Raw genomic sequence first — 23,364 nt, forward strand, 5'->3', positions numbered from 1 at the left:
AAGAGGTGTGGAGGTGGCAATATTGATCAAAAACAATTATAGCATTGGAGAGGGATGATGTAGTTGAGGGATCAAAGACAGAATCTATTATGTTAGAATTAAGGAACAATAGAGGAACTGTTAGCTCTACTCGCTTTATACTATAGGCCACCAAATAATTGGCAAGAGATAGATAGATGGAAGACAAATTGCAGAAAGATGCCAAAACTTTAGAGTAGATATAATGGATGACTTCAATTATCCTAATATAGACTGGGCTAGAAACGGTTGAAAGGGAAAAGTGGGGAAGAATTTCTGAAATGTGTACAAGAGAATTTGGTTTCCAACCCAAAGAGAAAGGAAGCGGTACTGGATTTAGTTCTGGGCAATGAAGTGGGGCATGTGGAGCATGTTTCAGTGGGGTAACATCTGGGGAAGAGTGATCATAATATCATCAGGTTTACAATAGTTATGGGAAAGGAGAAGGTACAAACAAGAGTAAACATACTTAACTGGAGGAGGGTTAACTTCTGTAAGTTCAAAAGAGATCTGAGCCAGATGGATTCAAATCAAAAATTGGTAGTTAAACAATAATTGAATAATGGGAAGCCTTCAAAGAGGAGATGGTTTGTGTGCAAAGTAGACACATTCCTGGGGGGGGGCGGTGGGGAAGGAAGAGATCCAAAGCTAGAGCTTCCTGGATGACTAAAGATATCTGGATTAAAATGAACCCGAAAAAGAGACTTATGACAAATTTAAGATTTATAATACGCTAGAAAGCCAAGCTGAATACAGAAAGTACAGAGGAGATCTAAAGAATGGAGTAAAGGGACAAAGAGAGAATAGATTAGCAGGTACTGTAAAAAGAGAACCCAAAAGTCTTTTATAAACACACCAAAAATAGTGCAAGGGTAGTTAATGGAAGGATGGGGCAAGTTAAGGGCCAAAAAGTAAATGGTCTTGTGTTGGCAGAGGGCATGCTGAGGTACTAACTGAGTACTTTGCATCAGCTTTCACGAGAGAAAGAGGATGCTGTCAATGTAGTGGTAAAGGAGGAGGCAGAATTGATATTGGATAGAACAAAATAAAGAGGAAGAACTTGAAAAGGTAGCAGTCCTTGAAGTAGAAAGGTCACCTGGTCCAAATAGGATATATTCTTGTTTACTGGGGGAAGTAAGGGTGGAAATTGTGGTATGTCTGGCCACAATCTTCTTTGGATATGGGGCTGGTGCCAGAGGACTGGAGGATTGCAATATTACACCCTCTTTTGGAAAAAGAGGAGAGGGATAAACCCAGCAACTACAGGCCAGTATTAGCCTAATATCTGTGGTGGGAAAACATTTGGAGACAATAATCCAGGACGAAATTACTAGGCATTTGGAAAAGTATAGGCAAATTAACAAATCCATGCTAACTTTTTTGGCAAATCATGTTTGACTAACTTGATTGAGGTATTTGATGAAATAATGTGGAAGGTTGATGGGAGTAGTGCATTTGATGTAGATCTGAATTTACAAAGGTGTTTGACAAACTATCACAAAATTGGTTAAGGGATAGAAAGCAGAGAGCACTGGTGAACGGTTGCTTTTCAGACTGGAGAGAAGTATACAGTGGAGTTCCCCTGGGATCGTTATTGGGACCATTGTTCTTTTGATGTATATTCATGTCCAGGACTTGGGTATACATGAAAAAACGCTGGCAGGCAAGATAAAGAAAAATCCCAAGGTGTTTTATAAGTATATTAAGGGCAAGAGGATAACTAGGGAAAGAGTAGGGCCCATTAGGGACCAGAGTGGCAGTCTGTGTGTGGAGCTTAAAGACATAGGTGTGAGATTTTAAATGATTACTTTTCATCTGTGTTCACTATGGAGAAGGACGATGTAGGCGTAGAGTTCAGAGAGAGGGATTGTGATATACTTGAACAAATTAGCATTGAAAGGGAGGATGTATTAGCTGTTTTAGCAGGCTTAAAAGTGGATAAATCCCCAGGCCCAGATTAGATGTTTAGTTTTAGTTTTAGAGATACAGCACTGAAACAGGTCCTTCGGCCCACTGAGTCTGTGCCGACCATCAAGCACCCATTTATACTAATCCTACACTAATTCCATATTCCTACCACATCCCCACCTGTCCCTATATTTTCCCTACCACCTACCTATACTAGGGGCAATTTCTAATGGCCAATTTACCTATCAACCTGTAAGTCTTTGGCATGTGGGAGGAAACCGGAGCACCCGGAGGAAACCCACGCAGACACAGGGAGAACTTGCAAACTCCACACAGGCAGTACCCGGAATTGAACCCGGGTCGCTGGAGCTGTGAGGCTGCGGTGCTAACCACTGCGCCACTGTGCTGCCCACTTGTATCCCAGGCTGTTGTGTGAGGCAAGGGAGGAGATAGTAGGGGCTCTGACACAAATTTTCAAATCCTCTCTGGCCTCAGGAGAAGTACCAGAGGACTGGAGGATAGTGAATGTGCTACCATTATTCAAGAAGGGTAGCAGGGATAAACCAGGTAATTACAGGCTAGTGAGTCTAACATTAGTGGTAGGGAAACTATTGGAAAAACTTCTGAGGGACAGGATTAATCTCCACTTGGAGAGGCGAGGATTAATCCGGGATCGTCAACATAGCTTTGTCAGGGGGACATCGTGTCTAACAAACTTGATTGAATTTTTGGAGGAGGTGACTAGATGTGTAGCTGAGGGTAAAGCAGTTGATGTAGTCTACATGGACTTCAGTAAGGCTTTTGATAAGGTCCTGCATGGGAGATTGGTTAAAAAGGTAAGAACCCATGGGATCCAGGGCAATTTGGCAAATTGGATCCAAAATTGGCTTGGTGGCAGGAGGCAGAGGGTGATGGTCGAGGGTTGTTTTTGCGAGTGGAAGCCTGTGACCAGTGGTGTACCGCAGGGATTGGTGCTGGGACCCTTGCTGTTTGTAGTGTACAGCAATGATTTAGACGTGAATATAGGAGGTATGATCAGTAAGTTCGCAGATGACACAAAATGTGTCGTAAATAGTGAGGAGGAAAACCTTAGATTACATGACGATATAGATGGGCTGGTAAGATGGGCAGAGCAGAGGCAAATGAAATTTAATCCTGAGAAGTGTGAGGTGATGCATTTTGGGAGGACTAACAAGGCAAGGGAATATACAATGGGTGGTAGGACCCTAGGAAGTACAGAGGGTCAGAGGGACCTTGGTGTACTTGTCCATAGATCACTGAAGGCAGCAGCACAGGTAGATAAGGTGGTTAGGAAGGCATATGGGATACTTGCCTTTATTAGCCAAAGCATAGAATATAAGAGCAGGGAGGTTATGATGGAGCAGTATAAAATGCTAATTAGGCCACAGCTGGAGTACTGTGTACGGTTCTGGTCACCACATTATAGGAAGGATGTGATTGCACTGGAGAGGGTGCAGAGGAGATTCACCAGGATGTTGCCTGGGCTGGAGCATTTCAGCTATGAAGAGAGACTGGAAAGGCTAGGGTTGTTTTCCTTAGAGCAGAGAAGGCTGAAGGGGGACATGATTGAGGTATACAAATTTTGAGGGGCATTGATATAGGATAGATAGGAAGAAACTTTTTCCCTTAGCGGTGAGATCAATAACCAGGGGGCATAGATTTAAGGTAAAGGGCAGGAGGTTTAGAGAGGATTTGAGGAATTTTTTTTTAACCCGGACTGTGGTTGGAATCTGGAACACACTGCCTGAAGGGGTGGTAGAGGCAGGTACCCTCAACATTTAATAAGTATTTAGATGAGCACTTGAAACACCATAGCATACAAGGCTATGGGCCAAGTGCAGGAAAATGGGATTAGAATAGATAGGTGTTTGATGACCGGCACAGACACTGGGCCGATGTGCCTGTTTCTGTGCTGTATAACTCTATGACTCTATACAAGGCATGATTTCAACTTTGCAGATGACACAAAACTTGGGCTTTGTTAATAGAGGAATAGAGTTCAAAAGCAAGGAAGTTATGCTAAAGCTTTATAAAACACTGGTTAGGCCTTAGCCAGAGTATTGTATTTAATTTTGGGTACCATGCTTCAGGAAGGATGTCAAGGCGTTGGAGAAGGTGCAGAAGAGATTTACTAGAATGATACCAGGGATGCGGGACTTTTATGTGGAGAGACTGGAGAAGCTGGAGTTGTTCTCCTTAGGGCAGAGAAGGTTAATAGGAGATTTGATAGAGGTGTTCAAAATCTTGAAGGTTGTTAATAGATGAAATAAGGAGAAACTGTTTGACCAGTATATGATGCTTATATGTTTGTCTGCCCAATGCATAATTGATTCAAATCCTTTATGCATCCTACAGGTCTGCTGCTCCCTATTTTGGTAGCATCTGCAAACTTGAAAATATTGCTTTTGGTTTCCATGCCATGGTAACTTATGTAAATGAGATAGAAGCAGGTATCCAATCACTAACCCTTGTAGGACAGCAATCAACACCTTTTTCCCCTGCCACTCCAGCTCTATTCCCATATTACACTTCTCGATAACACTCTCTGTTCCCTATTTTTGACGAATTTCTTATCCAGTCTTAAGCTGTGCCCTAGATTCCTACGGCTTTTAGTTTAATTCAGTTTAATTAGAGGTCTTCTGAGTCTTCTAATGTGAAACTATGTCAAAAGCTTTCTAAAAGGCCTAATAAACTATTCTAAGGAATTCCACTGTTAAGAAAAGAAAGTTGCATTTCTATGGTGCCTTTCATGACCGCAGGTCCTCCCAAAGTGTTATTTTCACCAACTCCCTTCCCCCGTTCTACTAGTTTAAAGTCTTATTTGCTAGCCCTATTTATCCTTTCTGCTGGGACACTGGTTCCACTCTAGTTCATTTGGAACCTATCCCAGAGTTACAGCTCCTTCTTGCCCTAGTACTGGTGTCAGTGTCCCATGAAATGAAACCTATTCCTTCCGAGACCAGTTTTTCAGCCGTGCATTCACCTTCCTGATCTGCTATTCCCTTTGCCAATTAGCATGTGGCTCAGGTAGTACTCCCATGATTAAGATTTGTTAAGTCCAATATTTAATTTGTTTGATAATGTTTCTGTGAGGCACCTTGGGGTGTTTTACTACATTAAAGGCACTATATAAATGTAGGCTTCTGCTGTTGTCCCACAAACATCATCGGGTAAATGACCAGTTAATCTGTTTTGTTGATGTTGGCTGCAAGATCAAGATTGGCCAGAGCACTTTATTTGAGAATGGATAATTATTAATTGCCCAGCCCTCTATGTAATATGGCTAAATTTTAGATAACAACTACTGTGCTTGCTGACTCCCAGTCCAGTATCGCATCGATTTTACAATTCTAATCCTGGTGTTCAAATCTACTCCATGTCCTCTCTCCTTCCTATCTCTGTAATATCCTTCAGTCCTACAACTCTCCGGAAACTGTGCATTCCTCCAAATCTGGCTTCTTGTGCGTTTCCACTTCCTTTGCCCCACCACTGATGGTTGTGTCTTCAGCTGTCTGAGCCCTAAGCTCTGGAATTCCCTCCCTATATCTCTCCACCTCTCCCCCTTTAAGACTCTCCTTAAAACCTACCTCACAAAATCACAGAATTGTTACAGCACAGAAGGAAGCCATTCGGCCCATCGTGTCGCACTGGCTCTCCAGATGAGCAATTCAGTTAGTGCCATTCCCCTGCTTTCTCCCTGTAACCATGCACATTCTTTCTTTTCATATATCAGTCTAATTCCCTTTTGAATACTTCAGTTGAACCTGCCTGCACCACACTCTTAGGCAATGCATTTCAGAGCTTAACCATTTACTGAGTGAAAAAGTTTATCCTCATGTCGCTTTTGCTTTTTTTTTTACCACTTAATTTAAATCTGTGGCCTCTTGTTCTTTAACCTTTCACGAGTGGGAACAGTTTCTCCCTATTTACCCTATCCAGACCCCTCTTTGACCAAACTTTCGGTTACCTGTTTTAATCTCCTCCTTTGGCTTGGAGCCAATTTTTAAAAATTTCGTTACACTCCCATGAAATGCCTTGGGACATTGTACTATGTTAAAAGTGTTATGTAAATGTAGGTTGCTGTTGCATGAAGTCACAGCTCATTAGCTAGTTGGTGCCCGTTGTTTCCTTTCAGTGCATCAGCGGGTTTAAACACCAAAGCATAGTAGGTCTGTGCAGGGTATTTTGTATAGACGGACTGCTCACTGTCAAAAATCAAATATTAATCAAAAGAACCTGTGTATCTGTTTGGTGTTGTAGATCATTGACTGCAGCATGGGAATATCTGAAGATTCCAAAGAGCCAACTGTGTCATCAGTGCTGCCTTGGATCACCCTGTACAGGATCATAAAACATGAGGAGGAGGAGTTTGATACTCTTCGCCGCCAGCATTGTAAAAGTGAAGACTCAGGTCAGTGTTACTCTGGATTTGAGGATGAAGGAAGTTCAGTGTAGTGTCTTGCAAGTTTGGAAATAATTTTACTCTGCTTATTCTTTAGGTACTGTCAGTTTAAAAAATGAGTGGTGAAGTGTTTTAAATATTGAGCTGTATTTCAATATTGGTAATTAGAATCCTGTAGGTTTGAGAAAACTATATGCAAGTATGAAAGGTACTGCTTTAACTGGATAGCAGTGCCACACGATGATATCAGCTGTTATATTGCTCTGTGTGTCCCCCAAACACAGATACACCGCTGTGATTAGACTCACTGGCTCCTTGGTTTCTGACTGACTTTTGGAAGAATCTGCTTCCTTGCATCTAAGAAACCATGTCCCCCCCCCTTTATCATAATCTGTATTATGGTAGTTATTTGCTCACAACCTGTGATCTGATTCTCACCAGGTATTCTTGTATGACTAGTCTGGTTTCCAAATCCTGTAGTTGGCTCACATAACTCTGTGACTTGACCAGAGTCACGTGAGCATGTTCCATTACCAGTGTTTCAGGGAGGTGATGGCATTTTCTTTGGGTTCCCAGTGTTTTTTGTCTCCCTCATCAGCTTCTCCCAATCCCCATCGTGCACATCCTGAATGCTTATTGACGTATGGTTTGCCAGTTGCCAGTCACGCACTGTGACCGCACTCAACTAGTTGTTGTTCACATGTCATCCCAACAGTTAATAGTCAACCATGGATGGCACTGGAGTCAAGCATGATCTTGACTGCACCCAAAAACCACATATGCATACCTTCCTTTTTTATACATATATAAAGAGCAAGAGAGTAACCAGGGAAAGGTTTGGCCCACTCAAGGACAGAGATGGGAATCTATGCGTGGAGCCAGAGGAAATGGGCGAGGTGCTAAATGAGTACTTTGCATCAGTAATCACCAATCGAAGGACTTGGTGGATGATGAGCCTAGGGAAGGGAGTGCAGATAGTCTCAGTCATCTCATTATCAAATGGAGGAGGTGTTGGGTGTCTTGCAAAGCATTAAGGTAGATAAGTCCCCAAGGCCTGATGGGATCTACCCCAGAATACTGAGGGAGGCAAAGGAAGAAATTGCTGGGGCCTTGACAGAAATCTTTGCATCCTCATTGGCTACAGGTGAGGTCCCAGAGGACTGGAGAATAGCCAGTGTCGTTCCTTTGTTTAAGAAGGATGGCAAGGATAATCCAGGAAATTATAGGCCGGTGAGCCTTACGTCAGTGGTAGGGAAACTATTAGAGAGGATTCTTTGGGACAGGATTTACTCCCATTTGGAAACAAATGAACTTATTAGCGAGAGACAGCATGGTTTTGTGAAGGGGAGGTCGTGTCTTACTAATTTGATTGAGTTTTTTGAGGAAGTGACGAAGATGATTGATGAGGGAAGGGCGGTGGATGTTGTCTATATGGACTTTAGTAAAGCCTTTGACAAGAACCCGCATGGCAGACTGGTGCAAAAGGTGAAGTCACACGGGATCAGAGGTGAGCTGGCAAGATGGATACAGAACTGGCTCGGTCACAGAAGACAGAGGGTATCAGTGGATGGGTGTTTTTCTGAATGGAGGGATGTGACTAGTGGTGTTCCGCAGAGATCAGTGCTCGGACCTTTGCTGTTTGTAGTATATATAAATGATTTGGAGGAAAATGTAGCTGGTCTGATTAGTAAGTTTGCGGACGACGCAAAGGTTGGTGGAGTTGCGGATAATGATGAGGATTGTCAGAGGATGCAACAGGATATCGATTGGAGACTTGGGCGGAGAAATGGCAGATGGAGTTTAATCCGGACAAATGTGAGGTAATGCATTTTGGAAGGTCTAATGCTGTGGGAGGTACACAGTAAATGGCAGAACCCTTAGGAGTATTGACAGGCAGAGAGATCTGGGCGTACAGGTCCACAGGTCACTGAAAGTGGCAACGCAGGTGGATAAGGTAGTCAAGAAGGCATTCGGCATGCTTGCCTTCATCGGTCGGGGCATAGAGTATAAAAATTGGCAAGTCATGTTGCAGCTGTACAGAACCTTAGTTAGGCCACACTTAGAATATTGCGTGCAATTCTGGTCGCCACACTACCAGAAGGACGTGGAGGCTTTGGAGAGGGTACAGAGGAGGTTTACCAGGATGTTGCCTGGTCTGGAGGGCATTAACTATGAGGAGAGGTTGAAAAAACTCGGATTGTTTTCACTGGAACGACGGAGGTGGAGGGGCGACATGATAGAGGTTTACAAAGTTATGAGCGGCATGGGCAGAGTGGATAGTCAGAAGCTTTTTCCCAGGATGGAAGAGTCAGTTACTAGGGGACAGAGGTTTAAGGTGCGAGGGGCAAAGTTTAGAGGGGGCGTGCGAGGCAAGTTTTTTTTACACACAGGGTGGTGAGTGCCTGGAACTTGCTGCCGGGGGAGGTGGTGGAAGCAGATATGATGGCGACGTTTAAGAGACATCTTGACAAATATATGAATAGGAAGGGAATAGAGGGATATGGGCCCCGGAAGTGCAGAAGGTGTTAGTTTCGGCAGGCATCAAGATCGGCGCAGGCTTGGAGGGCCGAATGGCCTGTTCCTGTGCTGTACTGTTCTTTGTTCTTTGTTCCAGGTGAGCCTGACTGATTTCCTCCTCTTCCCCCCCCCCCCCCCCCCCTCCACCCCACGTGTCCCCCAAACTAAAGGTGCAGATGCCAAATGTAGCCCCTAGTGGTTTTAACCTGTAACTGGGAGCTATACATGGCTAACATCTGTTCCCTATACACATGGCACCATGCATTGGCCTCCTTATGTATACCTAAGTTGAATGTCCATTTGATCCTAACTGCCAATGTAAAATTCAATGCCTGTCTTACTATCCGAGTTGTGGGTTAGGCCATTGAAGTAGCCAATATGAATTACTGAGCAGGCTCAAGGGATGTATGAAGTACTCCTCCTATTTCTTATGTTCTTAATTTTTATGTTTAAGGGTAGTACCTGTCCTGTTTTATTATCCCATTTATCCTCGAGAGAAGTATGTTTGTGTTTTTTAAAAATCTGCGAATGTTTGACCTGCTGTGCTCAATAATACACTTTAGGCTTTGGGAGTTTAAAGTTCATGAGCACTTTTATAACATCTGTAATGTTGAAAGACACAACAATACACTTCAGAGATGTAAAGAAAATGGATGCTTAACTAAAGGAGGAAATACTAGCAGTGAGAAAAAGCTTGGTCAGCGAAGTGGGTTTTAAGGAAACTGTTAAAGGTGTAGAGATTTAGGGAGGGTATTCTATAGAATGGGACCAAGGTAACTGAAGGAATGAGCTCCAAGTGTTGGGTAAAGAGGGAAATGTACAAGAAGCTTGAGCCAAAGGATGGAGATCTTGAGGGTTTGACTTATTGGAGGAGGTTAGAGATGGGCAACAATAATACTATAGCGGGTATTAAACACAGGCATGAGAATTTTAAATTTGAGGTATGGAGGGGGAGTCAGTGAGGATGTGTTGATTTAAAGGAATCTGAGATTGTGGACATGTTGGTGGAATCTAAGACATCTTGGTTGGGGAGTTATTGCATGACCACATCATTACCTATTGACACTAGTGGATTTTGGAAGTAGAATACTCCATTCCTGACCAATGGGTGACTAAATGGAATTTTTTTTCTTCTTTTGAGAAATTATTCTGCCCTTCCTCTCATAATGTTGACAGCTAATGGGTTACTGTTACATGGGTGCCATCTGGTGCCTCATCCAATTGTGTATTCTTCATCTACAAGTCCAGACGTTAGGTGTTGGCAGGTTGTATGCTCATGGAAGACATTACAACTAAGTCCAGACCTGCCCAGATACTCAAGTTTTCCAGCAGGAGCTATTGGCTTAAGTTTGGGAAACTTGACCGTTTCCTCTCCTTAGTTCAGGGACGTTGAGGTTAGTTGTATCACACTGATTGGTGTAGGTGATTGTTGCCACAATAAGGGATGCATTTCTCCAGAGATATGTTTCTGTTCCTTTCAATGCTTCTGTGTTTTGTAGATCCTGAAACCCCAATGCTGCCTTCCTCTCTGATGTTGCTGAACACAGCGCACGAGTACTTAGGACGAAGATCCTGGTGCTGTAATTCTGATGGAGCATTGCTTAAGTTTTATGTAAGTAACCTGGTTTAGAATTTAGCATACAAACATTTAAATTGGTAAAGGCCAGATGGTGCATCAAGCCAGTCCCAATATTCCACTCAAGGACTTTGTCTTCCCCTTCCCAAATTGGAATATGTTGTGTAGACTTTGTGATAAGATTAGAGATCCCATTCAGCTTGTAATTGAGAAATACAACAATAGGAGCAGAGAGCTCAATCTTTTAGCTGGGAAAGCCTTCTTAATGGAATATCTATTGCTGAATCTAACTGTTGATACATAAAATGGAAAATTCACACTGGTGCAATAGGGAGCAGTCTTCCAATGGGGCGGTGGAGGCATCGTGTCAAGATAGAATGGAGGAAGTTTTGCTTTGTATCTAACTGTGAACAAAGAACAGTATAGCACAGGCACAGGTCATTCGGCCCTCCAAGCCTGCGCTGATCTTGATGCCTGCCTAAACTAAAACCTTCTGCACTGCCAGGGACCGTATCCCTCTATTCCCATCCTATTCATGTATTTGTCAAGATGCCTCTTAAATGTCGCTATCGTATCTGCTTCCATCACCTCCCCCGGCAGCAAGTTCTAGGCACTCACCACCCTCTGTGTAAAAAAAAACTTGCCTCGCACATCCCCTCTCAACTTGCCCCTCGCACCTTAAACCTATGTCCCCTAGTAACTGACTCTTCCGCCCTGGGAAAAAGCTTCTGACTATCCACTCTGTCCATGCCGCTCATAACTTTGTAAACCTCTATCATGTCGCCCCTCCACCTCCGTCGTTCCAGTGAAAACAATCTGACTTTATCCAACCTCTCCTCATAGCTAATGCCCTCCAGACCAGGCAACATCCTGGTAAACCTCTTCTGTACCCTCTCCAAAGCCTCCACGTCCTTCTGGTAGAGTGGCGACCAGAATTGCATGCAATATTCTAAGTGTGGCTTAACTAAAGTTCTGTACAGCTGCAGCATGACTTGCCAATTTTTATATTCTATGCCCCGACCGATGAAGGCAAGCATGCCGTATGCCTTCTTGACTACCTTATCCACCTGCGTTGCCACTTTCAGTGACCTGTGGACCTGTACATCCAGATCTCTCTGCCTGTCAATACTCCTGAGGGTTCTGCCATTTACTATATACTTCCCACCTGCATTAGACCTTCCAAAATGCATTACCTCACATTTGTCCGGATTAAACTCCATCTGCCATTTCTCCGCCCAAGTCTCCAACCGATCTGTATCCTGCTGTATCCTCTGACAATCCTCATCACTATCCGCAACTCCACCAACCTTTGTGTCGTCCGCAAACTTACTAATCAGACCAGCTACATTTTCCTCCAAATCATTTATATATACTACAAACAGCAAAGGTCCCAGCACTGATCCCTGCGGAACACCACTAGTCACAGCCCTCCATTCAGAAAAGCACCCTTCCACTGCTACCCTCTGTCTTCTATGACCGAGCCAGTTCTGTATCCATCTTGCCAGCTCACCTCTGATCCCGTGTGACTTCACCTTTTGTACCAGTCTGCCATGCGGGACCTTGTCAAAGGCTTTACTAAAGTCCATATAGACAACATCCACCGCCCTTCCCTCATCAATCATCTTCGTCACTTCCTCAAAAAACTTAATCAAATTAGTGAGACACGACCTCCCCTTCACAAAACCGTGCTGCCTCTCGCTAATAAGTTCGTTTGTTTCCAAATGGGAGTAAATCCTGTCCCGAAGAATCCTCTCTAATAATTTCCCTACCACTGACGTAAGGCTCACCGGCCTATAATTTCCTGGATTATCCTTGCTACCCTTCTTAAACAAAGGAACAACATTGGCTATTCTCCAGTCCTCTGGGACCTCACCTGTAGCCAATGAGGATACAAAGATTTCTGTCAAGGCCCCAGCAATTTCTTCCCTTGCCTCCCTCAGTATTCTGGGGTAGATCCCATCAGGCCCTGGGGACTTATCTACCTTAATGCTTTGCAAGACGCCCAACACCACCTCCTTGCTGCCAGATCTGGGAGTGCTTGCTGATGCTGCACTGACACCTGATGAGTACAAATTCCACAAAAAATCTCTTTCCAAATAAAGCAGCCATATAGGGTTCAGAGTACATTCCAGTTCTTGTGTGTACAAATCCATCCCAGGGTGTTCTTAGGGCCCATCAAAACTTGGGGTATTCTTTCCTTGATTTTTATGCTCTGTGGATGAACAAGACCTATGTTGTATGTAGAACTAGAATTGAGAGGATATACTTACCAGGAAAGGCTGAACAGTCTGTGGCTCTTTCCCTAGAACAGCGATAGCTGAGGGCTGATCTGATAGAGGTCGTTACCCTATCGAACCCTTTCATGATTTTAGACAGAGAAAATGTGTGCACTTGTGGGGGAAACCAGAACTAGGGGCCATGAATATAAGATAGTTCCTAAAATATCTAACCAGGATTTCAGGAGAAACTCCTTTATCCAGAGAGTGGTTAGAATTTGGAACTTGCTACCAGAAGGTGTAGTTGAGGTGAACAGCATCGATGCATTTAAGGGGAAGCTAGATAAGCACATGAGGCAGAAATATGTAGAAGGATATGCTGATAGGGTTGGATGAAGTAGGATGGGAGGAGGCTTGTAGGCACATAAACACCGGCATAGATCAGTTGGATAAATGGCCTGTTTCTGTGTTGTACATTCGATGTAATTCAATGGTGTGATTTAGTGTATTACTTTGTTTATATAGTGAGAAACATACCTTTCTTGACAGGTTCGAGTTCTTCAGAAGGAACTGTCTGCCTCCAGACCCGAAGATGCCCACCCCTTCAAAGAGGAGCTGGAGACTGCCCTCGAGCAGTGCTTTTACTGTCTGTATGCCTATCCTAGTAAGAAGAGTAAAGCCAGGTATCTGGAGGAACACTCTGCTCAGCAGGTGTGTAGTTATGCACACACTCAACGTTACAATCTAGTTAAAATTTAAGGTTCAGTTGGGTTCGAAATGTGGCTCACTTCCGCTTGCTGGAAGCTGCATATATTCATACGTAGGGACCTGTCCTCTGCAGGCAAAAGGAACATGTCCAGACTTTACACCTTTTTTTGAATTAAATAAAAGCGTGGGGGACAATAGTTCCCTGGTACATTATCCATGGCAACGCCTTGACCAATCAGAGTTGACTTGCCAACCAGTCAGCATCCTTTTCTCATGTATAAATTGTTGCTCTCTTTGAAATTTGGCGTTCTTGCGTCAGTCCTCGTGAGTGCAAGACGAAAAGCTATCACAGAATTGTTACAGCACAGAAGGAGGCCATTCGGCCCATCGTGTCTGCACCGGCTCTCCAAAAGAGCAACTCCCTCAGTTCCATTCCCCTGCCTTCTCCCCATAACCCTGCACCTTCTTCCTTTTCATATAATGGTCTAATTCCCTTCTGAATGCTTCAATTGAACCTGCCTCCAGCACGTTCTCAGGCAGCGCATTCCAGACCTTAACCACTTGTTGCGTGGAAAAGTTTTTCCTCATGTCACTTTTGCTTCTCTTAGCAAATACTTTAAATCTGTGCGTTCTTGTTCTCAATCATTTCACGAGTGAGAACAGTTTCTCTCTATCTACTCTGTCCAGACCCCTCATGATTTTGAATACCTCTATCAAATCACCTCTCAGCCTTCTCTTCTCCAGGGAAAATAGTCCTAACTTCTCCAATCCATCTTCATAACTGAAATTCCTCATCCCTGGAACCATTCTCGTGAATCTTTTTTGTACTTTCTCCAATGCTGTCATGTCTTTCCTCAATGCAGCGTCCAGAATTGGACGCAATACTCCACCTGAGGCCGAACTAGTGTCTTATACAAGTTCAACATAACTTCCTTGCTCCTGTACTCTATGCCCCTATTAATAAAGCCGAGGATACTGAAGCTTTATTAACCGCTCTCTCAACCTGTTCTGCCACCTTCAATGACTTATGCACATATACACCTAGGTTCCTCTGCTCCTGCACCCCCTTTAAAATTGTACTCTTTATTCTATATTGTCTCTCCAGGTTCTTCCTACCAAAATGAATCACTTCACATTTCTCTGCATTGAACTTCATCTGCCACCTGTCTGCCCATTCCACCAACTTGTCTATGTCCTTTTGAAGTTCTACACTATCCTCCTCACAGTTTATATAGCTTCCAAGTTTCGTATCATCTGCAAACTTTGAAATTCTGCCCTGTACACCAAGGTCTAGGACATTAATATAGATCAGGAAAAGCAAGGATCCCAACGCTGATCCTTGGGAACTCCACTACAATCCTTCCTCCAGCCCAAAAAACATCCATTAACCATTACTCTTTGTTTCCTGTCGCTCAGCCAATTTCGTATCCATGTTGCTACCGTCCCTTTCATTCCATGAGCTACAAGTTTTCTCACAAGTCTGTTGTGTGGCACTGTACAAATGCCTTTTGAAAGTCCATGTACATCACATCAACAGCATTGCCCACATCAACCCTCTCTGTTATCTCCTCAAAAAAAACTCCAAGTTAGTTAAACATGATCTTCCCTTAAGAAATCCATGGTGGCTTTCCTTAATTAACTCACATTTGCCCATGTGACTATTGATTTTGTCCCTAATTATTTTTTCTAGAAGTTTTCCCACCACTGAAGTTAAACTGACTGGTCTGTAATTGCTGGGCTTATCTTTACACCCTTTTTTGAACAAGGGTGTAACGTTTGCAATTCTCCAGACCTCTGACACCACCCCAAGTCTAAGGAAGACTGGAAAATTATGGCCAGTGCCTCTGCGATTTCCACCCTCACTTCCCTCAGTATCCTTGGATACATCTCATCTGGCCTTGGTGCGTTATCCACTTTAAGTACAGACAGCCTATCTAACACTACTACTTTATCAATTTTAAACTCCTCTAGCGTCTGACTTATCTCCTCTTTCAACATTGCCTGGGTTGCATCTTCTTCCTTGGTAAGGACAGATGCAAAGTATTCATTTAATACCTCAGCTGTGCCCTCTGTCTCCATGTGTAAATCCCCTTTCTGGTCCCTAAATGGCCTCATTCCTCCTTTTAACACCTTTTTACTATTTATATGTCTGTAGAAAACTTTTGGATTCCCTTTATTGCTAGCTGCCAATCTCTTTTCATGCTGTCTCTTTGCTTCCCTTATTTGATTTCTCACTTCCTGTGTGGACCTTCTATATTCAACCTGGTTCTCAATAGTATTTTCTACTTGGCATCTGTCAAAAGTACACTTTTTCTTCTTTATCTTAATCTGTACCTCTTTTGTCATCCAGGGCGCTCTGGATTTGTTTGCCTTACTTTACCCTTTCAAGGGAACGTACCTTGACTGTGCCGAACTATCTCTTCTTTGAAGGTAGCCCATTGTTCATCTACCAGTTTTCCTGTCAGCTTTTAACTTCAATTTAGTCACCCCAGCTCCATTCTTACCCCTTTGAAGTTAGCCTTCCCCCAGTTAATTATTCTTACCCTGGATTGCTCTTTGTCAGTCTAAACCTTATGATACAATGATCACTATCTCCTAAATGCTCTCTTACTGATACTTGATCCACTTGGCCCACCTCATTCCCAAGAACCAGGTCTAGCAGTGCCTCCTTTCTCATTGGGCTAGCAACATACTGTCGTAGAAAATTTTCCTGAACACACTCTAGGAACTCTTGCCCCTCAATGCCCTTGCACTACTATTGTCCCAGTCTGTGTTTGGATAATTGAAGTCCCCCATTATAACTACACAATAATTTTTGCCCCTTTCTGTAATTTCCTTGAAAATTTGTTCCTCCATGTCCTTTGACAGCATGACTGTTTTTTCAGTAATACTCAAGTTCTGTACTACCAAGCGACTATTTTATTCTGTAGAAAGGGGTACCAGAAACCTTTTACACTGAGCTGTGAAATTAGTCCAGTGAGTGTTAATTAACCTTTAATTGCTTTCAATAGCCAAATTTGCTGACGAAACGAAGATAGGTAGGAAAGCAAGTTGTGAGGAGGATACAAAGAGTCTACAAAGGGATATAGATAGGTTAAGTGAGTGGGCAAAAATTTGGCAGATGGAGTATAATGTGGGAAAATGTGAGGTTGTCCACTTTGGTAGGAAGAATAGAAAAGCAGAGTATTATTTAAATGGAGAGAGACTGCAGAATGCTGCTACAGAGGGACCTGGGTGTCCTTGTACATGAATCACAAAAAGTAAGCATGCAAGTACAGCAAGTAATTAGGAAGGCAAATGGAATGTTAGCCTTTATTGCAAACGGGATGGAGTATAATAGCAGGGAAGTCTTGCTGCAACTGTATAGGACATTGGTGAGACCAAACCTGGAGAACAGCATACAGTTCCGGTCACCTTGTTTAAGGAGGAACATACTTGCATTGGAAGCAGTTCAGAGAAGATTCACGAGGCTGATTCCTGGGATAAAGGGTTTGTCTTCTGAGGAAAGGTTGGCCAGATTGGACCTATATTCATTGGCATTTAGAAGATTGAGAGGTGATCTTATTGAAATGTATAAGATTCTGAAGGGGCTTGACAGGGTAGATGCTGAGAATGTTTCCCCTAGTGGGGGAATCTAGAACTAGGTGGCAGAACTTCAAATTAAGGGATCTTACTTTTAAGACGGAGATGAGAAATTTCTTCTCTCAGAGGATAGTTAGTGTTTCTTCCCCAGTGAGCACTGGAGGCTAGATCGTTGAATATATTCAAGGCTGTGTTAGACAGATGTTTGATTGACAAGAGAGTCAAGGGTTATGGGGAGCAGGCAGGAAAGTGGAGTTAAGGCCACAATTAGATCAACCATGATCTTATTGAATGGCAGAGTAGGCTCAAAGGGCCAAATGACCTACTCCTGCTCTTATTTCTTATGTTCTTATGTAATATGTTGTACTTTCTGTCTGTACGTGTCTGGTGTTTGGGAGTTAATTGCTTTTCACGTTATAATGAACTGGAGAGAGGATATCTGTTCATGTTGCATTTTTATTTCGCTTCACAAATACGGACAGCAATGGGTTTGTGGCGGAACAGCGAGGGATTTAGCAGTGTAAACAAGGAGTGTTGAAGCTATGACTCCTGGGCTATATGCAGCCTTCAAAACCCTACTCCGTTCCATTTATGCTTGCATTTTTCAGCTTATCCACTTTGAATTTCATGTATCTGGAAGTTTGAAAAGGGCTTTTTAAGTGCCATTGTCTCTTTGGCGAGATATCTGCAAATTAATGGAAACACTGATTTTTGTTGCACATGTGACCCCCCCAAGACTCCATGATACACATACATGTGGTCCATGAAAATAAAAAGCTTAGAGCCTTAGCATAAATGTATTTCCAGTCCTCCAAACTGTGAATCATTAGCCTCAACTGTGTTACCGTGAGGAAGCACCAAGCAGAGGCTAGATAGTTCTCTGAGAGGTAGAGTTTTCTTATACTGTTCTCACTTCCCTCCTGATGGTTGTTCTTTCCACAGAATCCAGTAGCCTAATGTTGATTATCACCTTTTTCTCTATGTCTCAACTATAGGTGGAACTGGGTTGGAATGATGCAGAATTTATGTTTGATTACTTCAAGCCCAAAAATTACCCAGAATTCGACAGCTACAAGACCAGCACTGTGTCTGCAGATCTGGCAAATCTTTTGAAGAAGATTGCTGCGATAGATCGAGACGAGGATAACCTGCCCCTCTCCATAGAGAGTGTAACAGCCTATATTGAAGGCTCTGTTGACATGGTAATGTCAATACTACTTCTTGTGGGACTGCCAAAGGTTAAACTTCTGAAATTCAAGTTAAGAGTTTCTCTTTAAAACCGATAAATTACCTCTTCTGATGACTAAATGGATAAATACAGTGTGTGATGCATTGCTGAGCTAAACAAGGCAACAATATTAAGGTTTTGACCTCTGATCTGTGTTTGGTTAGCTAATCTTGGGCATGGCAACTGTAGGGGTGCTACATTCATCTTCTGTGTGTCTGGGCTAGAGAGGGGATGGCTCAGGCTCGCTACTGCTCTTGATTTCTACACAGTGGCTCACAATGGAAATTATAAATGGCCATTTGTACAAAATCAGAGTGAGTATAGGATTGGACTTGTTATTTGACCATGGAGAACGTCACACCATGTGTAAACAGAGCGTGATGATGGCACTGGGCTTGTTTGTGATTCCTGCACTAATGCTTCTAAAACTTAGGATTCCATATGTTGTATTTTTATAATCAGCTGTTCCTCCCATTTTTAAAGATTGTCTTATCTCGATGCCCATGTATTTGTGCTCATCTGCCTAATGTTTTACCATGTAGTGTGTGTTTTCATTCCTATTTTTACTTGCAAAGTGTACCACCTCACATTTCTCTGCTTTAAATTTCATGTAATGTCTATCAGTCCAATCCAACAGCCTTCTCTGTCCTTCTGAAGTCACTTACTATCCCCTTCACAGTTCACCACACTGCTTATTTTGTCATCTGTAAATCTTGATATTGTGCCGCAATGTTCTGGTTTGGATACACAGTAAGTGGTCTGAACACTAACCTTGACGAGACAGCACTGTTTGCTACAGTTTGAAAAACATCCAGTAATTGCTGCTCTTTGTTTTCTGTCCTCACTCAGCTTCCTATCCATGCTACCACATTCCCTTCAATACTTTGCGCTGTAATTTAGTTATGCAATTTATTCTATTCTTTCTTGAGAAAAGGTTACATCGGCATCTTTCCAGTCCTCTGGCAGAGCTTTCTTCATATTAAGGCCAGGTTTGTTTACTTTTGCTTAACACAGTACAACAATTGTCACTGTATATGGAGCTTAGGCATGTCTTCATTCTTCTTTTGGTTGGACAGGATCCTCAAAAATTTTCATTAGGCATATTAAATCTTTATATTGCAGTATGCATTGAAGACAGCTGTTGAAAGCGGAACCATTTTTATCCAAGTCAAATCCCAAGCTATATCTTCTCTGTGGAGGAGGGGAAAAAGGGGACCCAGTGACATTGCATTGCATATTGAATGAGTAGCAGTTCATATTATAGCCTATCTCTTGGATGTTTACATTTCTAGTTTTATTTAGGTAGATTTAGATTTGGGTTTCTATGTATGAATGCCTATCTTTTTGGCAGACCTCATACTGTTTCTTTCTGTTTTTCACTTTTAGGTGCCAGCACTCCCTGAAGGAGCAGATTCTGGGCTTCCTCTTGTTAATGAGTTGTATTATCTCCTGGCTGACTATCACTTCAAGAACAAAGAACAGGCTAAAGCTATAAAGTTCTACATGCATGATATTTGTGTCTGTCCAGCCAGGTACGACCTGCTAGTTACATTGGTATTAACCTGAAACCAGGAAAATCAGATAATTAGAGTGTGCTAATTATGAATGAATACCCTTCATTCAATATCCTGAAGCTGCAATAAGAGTTAAGCCTAGTTTAAATGGTTCTGGGGAAACCACAAGTGACAGCTTACTGTCAGAGATTGTTGGTACCAGACGTCTCCTACTGATGTCAGATGGGCAGTGCCTGTTCTATTTCAGAGAGCCAGTTGGTGAAGGATAGAGCTGGAGCCAATCTGTGCATACTGTTCTATTTATTTACAGAATTACACATTACAAGCAAGCACCTCCTAAGCCAGCAACTAGTTTTAGTCTGTCTGTCTATGGGGGCTCAAGTGAATGCCCACCACCTCCATACAACTAAACACAAATAAGTAACAGTGCCATGCATGGTCTTGTATTTAAAGGAGAAACTTCTTTGCTCAGAGAGAGGTTAGAATGCGGAACTCGCTACCACATGGAGTGGTTGAAGCAAATAGCATAGAATTTTTGAGGCAAAACTAGGTAACTATATGAGGGAGAAAGGAATAGGTAGATATGTTAGGTTGAGGTGAGATAATGTGGGAAGAGACTCTCTTTTTTTTATTCCTTCATGGGATGTGGGCATCATTGGTAAGGCCAGCATTTATTGCCCATATTAAAAATAACAGTGAAAAAATGGTGATATATTTCCAAGTCAGGATGGTGTGTTCAGTTGGGTGGAAAATGAAGGTGGTGGTGTTCTCAAGTGCCCGCTGCCCTTGTCCTTCTAGGTGGTAGAGGTGTGGGTTTGAAAGGTGCTGGCGAAGAAGCCTTGGCAAGTTACTGCAGTTCAAGGAAACTTGTGTCTTGTAGATGTTGGAAATGTTTTGGGGAATCAGGAGTTACTCGCTGCAGAATTCCCAGCCTCTGACCTCCTCGTGTAGCTACAGTATTTATGTAACTAGTCTAGTTAAGTTTCTGGTCAGTGGTAACCCCCAGGATGTTGATAGTGGGGGATTCAGCAATGGTAATGCCATTGAATGCCAAGGGGAGATGGTTGGATTCTCTCTTGTTGGAAATGGTTATTGCCTGGCACTTGTGTAGCACGAGTGTAGCTTGATCATGGTCCTTTTGCTGGAATGAAACCTAATTGGTTCATTGGTGCTGGAGCATGGTGACATTATCAGCTGAATACTTGGCATGATGGAGGAAGGTGAAGTGGCCATATCTTCCGTTGGTAGTGGAAAGCATTGTAAAGAGGGCAGAGCTGCATCATGTTTTCTTTCTGAGGCAGCATTCTTTGGTGACTTGATGGAGCCCCCAAAGCTGCTCTTGTTCACTTGATTGTTGACGATTGCTCTTATGCTGCTTCCCCTTGCATCGCCAGGCCGAAATGATGGTGGCTTTGAGGAGGAAAGGTCGCTGCCAGGTTTACTTTTGAATGGGCTGCAGAGTGCCTGACCAGTGGCGGTAGAGAAAAGCAAGAATAGGTCAAGAGGAAAAGAGAAATGATTTCAAACAGAGTTTTAAAAAACATTTTAAAAAAAAAAGCTTACCTCTACTTGGGAAGGAAGGATGTGTAACTGTATGGGTTAGAGGGAATGCCTGGGGGATGTTTAGACCGTGCCACTTCACTTAGTGATAGAACTGGACCTTCATGTATTACTGTAACAGTGACGGATCTTCAGTTTGGAATGAAAAATCTCATTAACCTACAAGTATGATGGTGAAAAGGGACAGCAGGTCAGAGGCTGAGAATTCTGCAGCGAGTAACTCACCACCTGTCTCCCCAGTGCCAGTCCACCATCTACAAGGCACAAGTCAGGAGCGTGATGGAATACTCTCCACTTGGCTGGATGAGCTCCCAACACTCAAGAAACTCGACACTATCCAGGACAAAGCAACCCACTTGATTGGCACCCCTCATCCACCACCTTCAACATTCATTCCCTTCATCGACACACATCTATAAGATGCAGTGCAGCAACTCACCAAGGCTCCTTCGACAGCACCTTCCAAACCCATGACCTCTACCACCTAGAAGGACAAGGGCAGCAGCTGCACGGGAACACCACCACCTGCAAGTTTCCCTCCAAGCCACACACTGTCCTGACTTGGAACTATATCACCATTCCTTCACTCACCCTGGGTCAAAATCCTGGAACTTCCTTCCTAACAGCACTGTGGGTGTACCTACAGCCCGAGGACTGCAACGGTTCAAGAAGGCAGCTCGCTATTACCTTCTCAAGGGCAATTAGACATCGGCAGCAAATGCTGGCCTAGCCAGCAATGCCCACATCCCATGAACGAATAAAAAAAGTCAACACTTGACAATGCAACATTGGGAAATCCGATAGGAAATGTTGATCTTGCTCCAAAATGGAGAGATTGCTGTATGTACTGATTTTAATATAGATTTAGCATTAGGTGATGAATCATTTTGTTTCACTGGGCAATCATCTGTTCCCTTGTTTAATAGAAGGAAATTCAGCTGAGTTCTCTAATTGGCATGTTATACTCCCTCGCCACATTTTCCTTTCTGTGCTCTTCCAAGGCCCTGCTTAACATCCAGATGTTAAAGATGAAAATCTAACTATTCCTGCCCTAACTGGAATGAGGAGGGGAAGATCAAATTCTGCATTCAAACCGAGACACCTTTTTGTTTGAAAAGGACTCACTGTTGGACCAAGGACCACTAATTTTATTGGTGAACATTTTGACTAGATAAATTGTGGTTTATGCTAATAGAGCCTATAAACAAATTGGAAATTGTTTGGTGATGTTCTTCCAGGTTAGTTAGCCCTAGCTTATGAGGTTCCTTATGTGCTGGAGTATCTCTAATACTTACTTGAAATTGACACAAGACTCCGGGTTCATTCTCTAGGTTTTGGTATAGTCCTTTGGTGTGCAGAGTATGCTGAGGAATTCTTGCAGAGTTGTCTTTATTCTTCGATTGATATGCATCATCCACACAGAGTAATCTGCCCATTCATCTTCCTTGAGCCCCACAAATTGTGGGTTTTAGGGATTTTGAAGGTCTTTTGTTACTTGTATGAACTTTAAGTCAAACCAATTAATGTCGATAGCATGGTGTAGAACCTTGCAGGCTAACTCTAGCATGTGGAAGATGCACAATATTCAAAGAATAAGGATGTCCATTTAACAAAGGTAATCTATCCTTCAGGAGTTACTTTATCTCTGTTGGATAAGAGGAAAGGTTACTCAATTTTGTTCAACACTGAGGACTGCAGGAAGCCCTAAAATAAGTTATGGCAGTATATGCTAAATTGGGTGATGAGCTTTTTAGTAATTGTCTGGGGAGTGGAGCAATTTACATTGGTGTGGCATGTTTTAGAGTTAGAAGGGCTTTTCCGTTGTTCTGACTATAGTTAACCCAGAGTGCTTGCTACTGTTGCTGGGTGCAAAATTGAAAATAGTTCATTCTCCTGCACTGGCATCCTTCACCTTGAACATAAACATTGACTCAAAAATGTTCGCATTTTTAAAAAAAACCCTGGCAATTTAGTACATAGTGATGTTGATTGTAGGACTTAGTGCAGATGAGATGCGCATTTGATGTTTAGAGAACAGTTTCACAACGATAAAACAATAACTTTATGGAGTTGGCAAAATTGCTGTTCTAAGTCTTAAATTTAGACATTGAACT

At 42.8% G+C, this 23,364-nt stretch overlaps 1 protein-coding gene across 4 annotated transcripts in view; it reads left to right on the forward strand.

Moving 5' to 3' along the window:
* The window catches only part of cabin1 (calcineurin binding protein 1), a 678,888-nt gene that overhangs the window by 92,147 nt on the left and 563,377 nt on the right, over window positions 1-23,364 (forward strand). For all 4 annotated transcript variants that reach the window (XM_068055415.1, XM_068055418.1, XM_068055416.1 and 1 more), the window contains 5 exons: window positions 6,208-6,358; window positions 10,366-10,478; window positions 13,208-13,369; window positions 17,944-18,150; window positions 19,563-19,708. In XM_068055415.1, coding sequence (XP_067911516.1) covers window positions 6,208-6,358; window positions 10,366-10,478; window positions 13,208-13,369; window positions 17,944-18,150; window positions 19,563-19,708 — 779 coding nt within the window. The remainder of the gene's footprint in view (window positions 1-6,207; window positions 6,359-10,365; window positions 10,479-13,207; window positions 13,370-17,943; window positions 18,151-19,562; window positions 19,709-23,364) is intronic.

This window comes from Heterodontus francisci, chromosome 23 (genome assembly GCF_036365525.1).
Source record: "Heterodontus francisci isolate sHetFra1 chromosome 23, sHetFra1.hap1, whole genome shotgun sequence".
In the NCBI taxonomy this organism is placed as follows: domain Eukaryota; kingdom Metazoa; phylum Chordata; class Chondrichthyes; order Heterodontiformes; family Heterodontidae; genus Heterodontus; species Heterodontus francisci.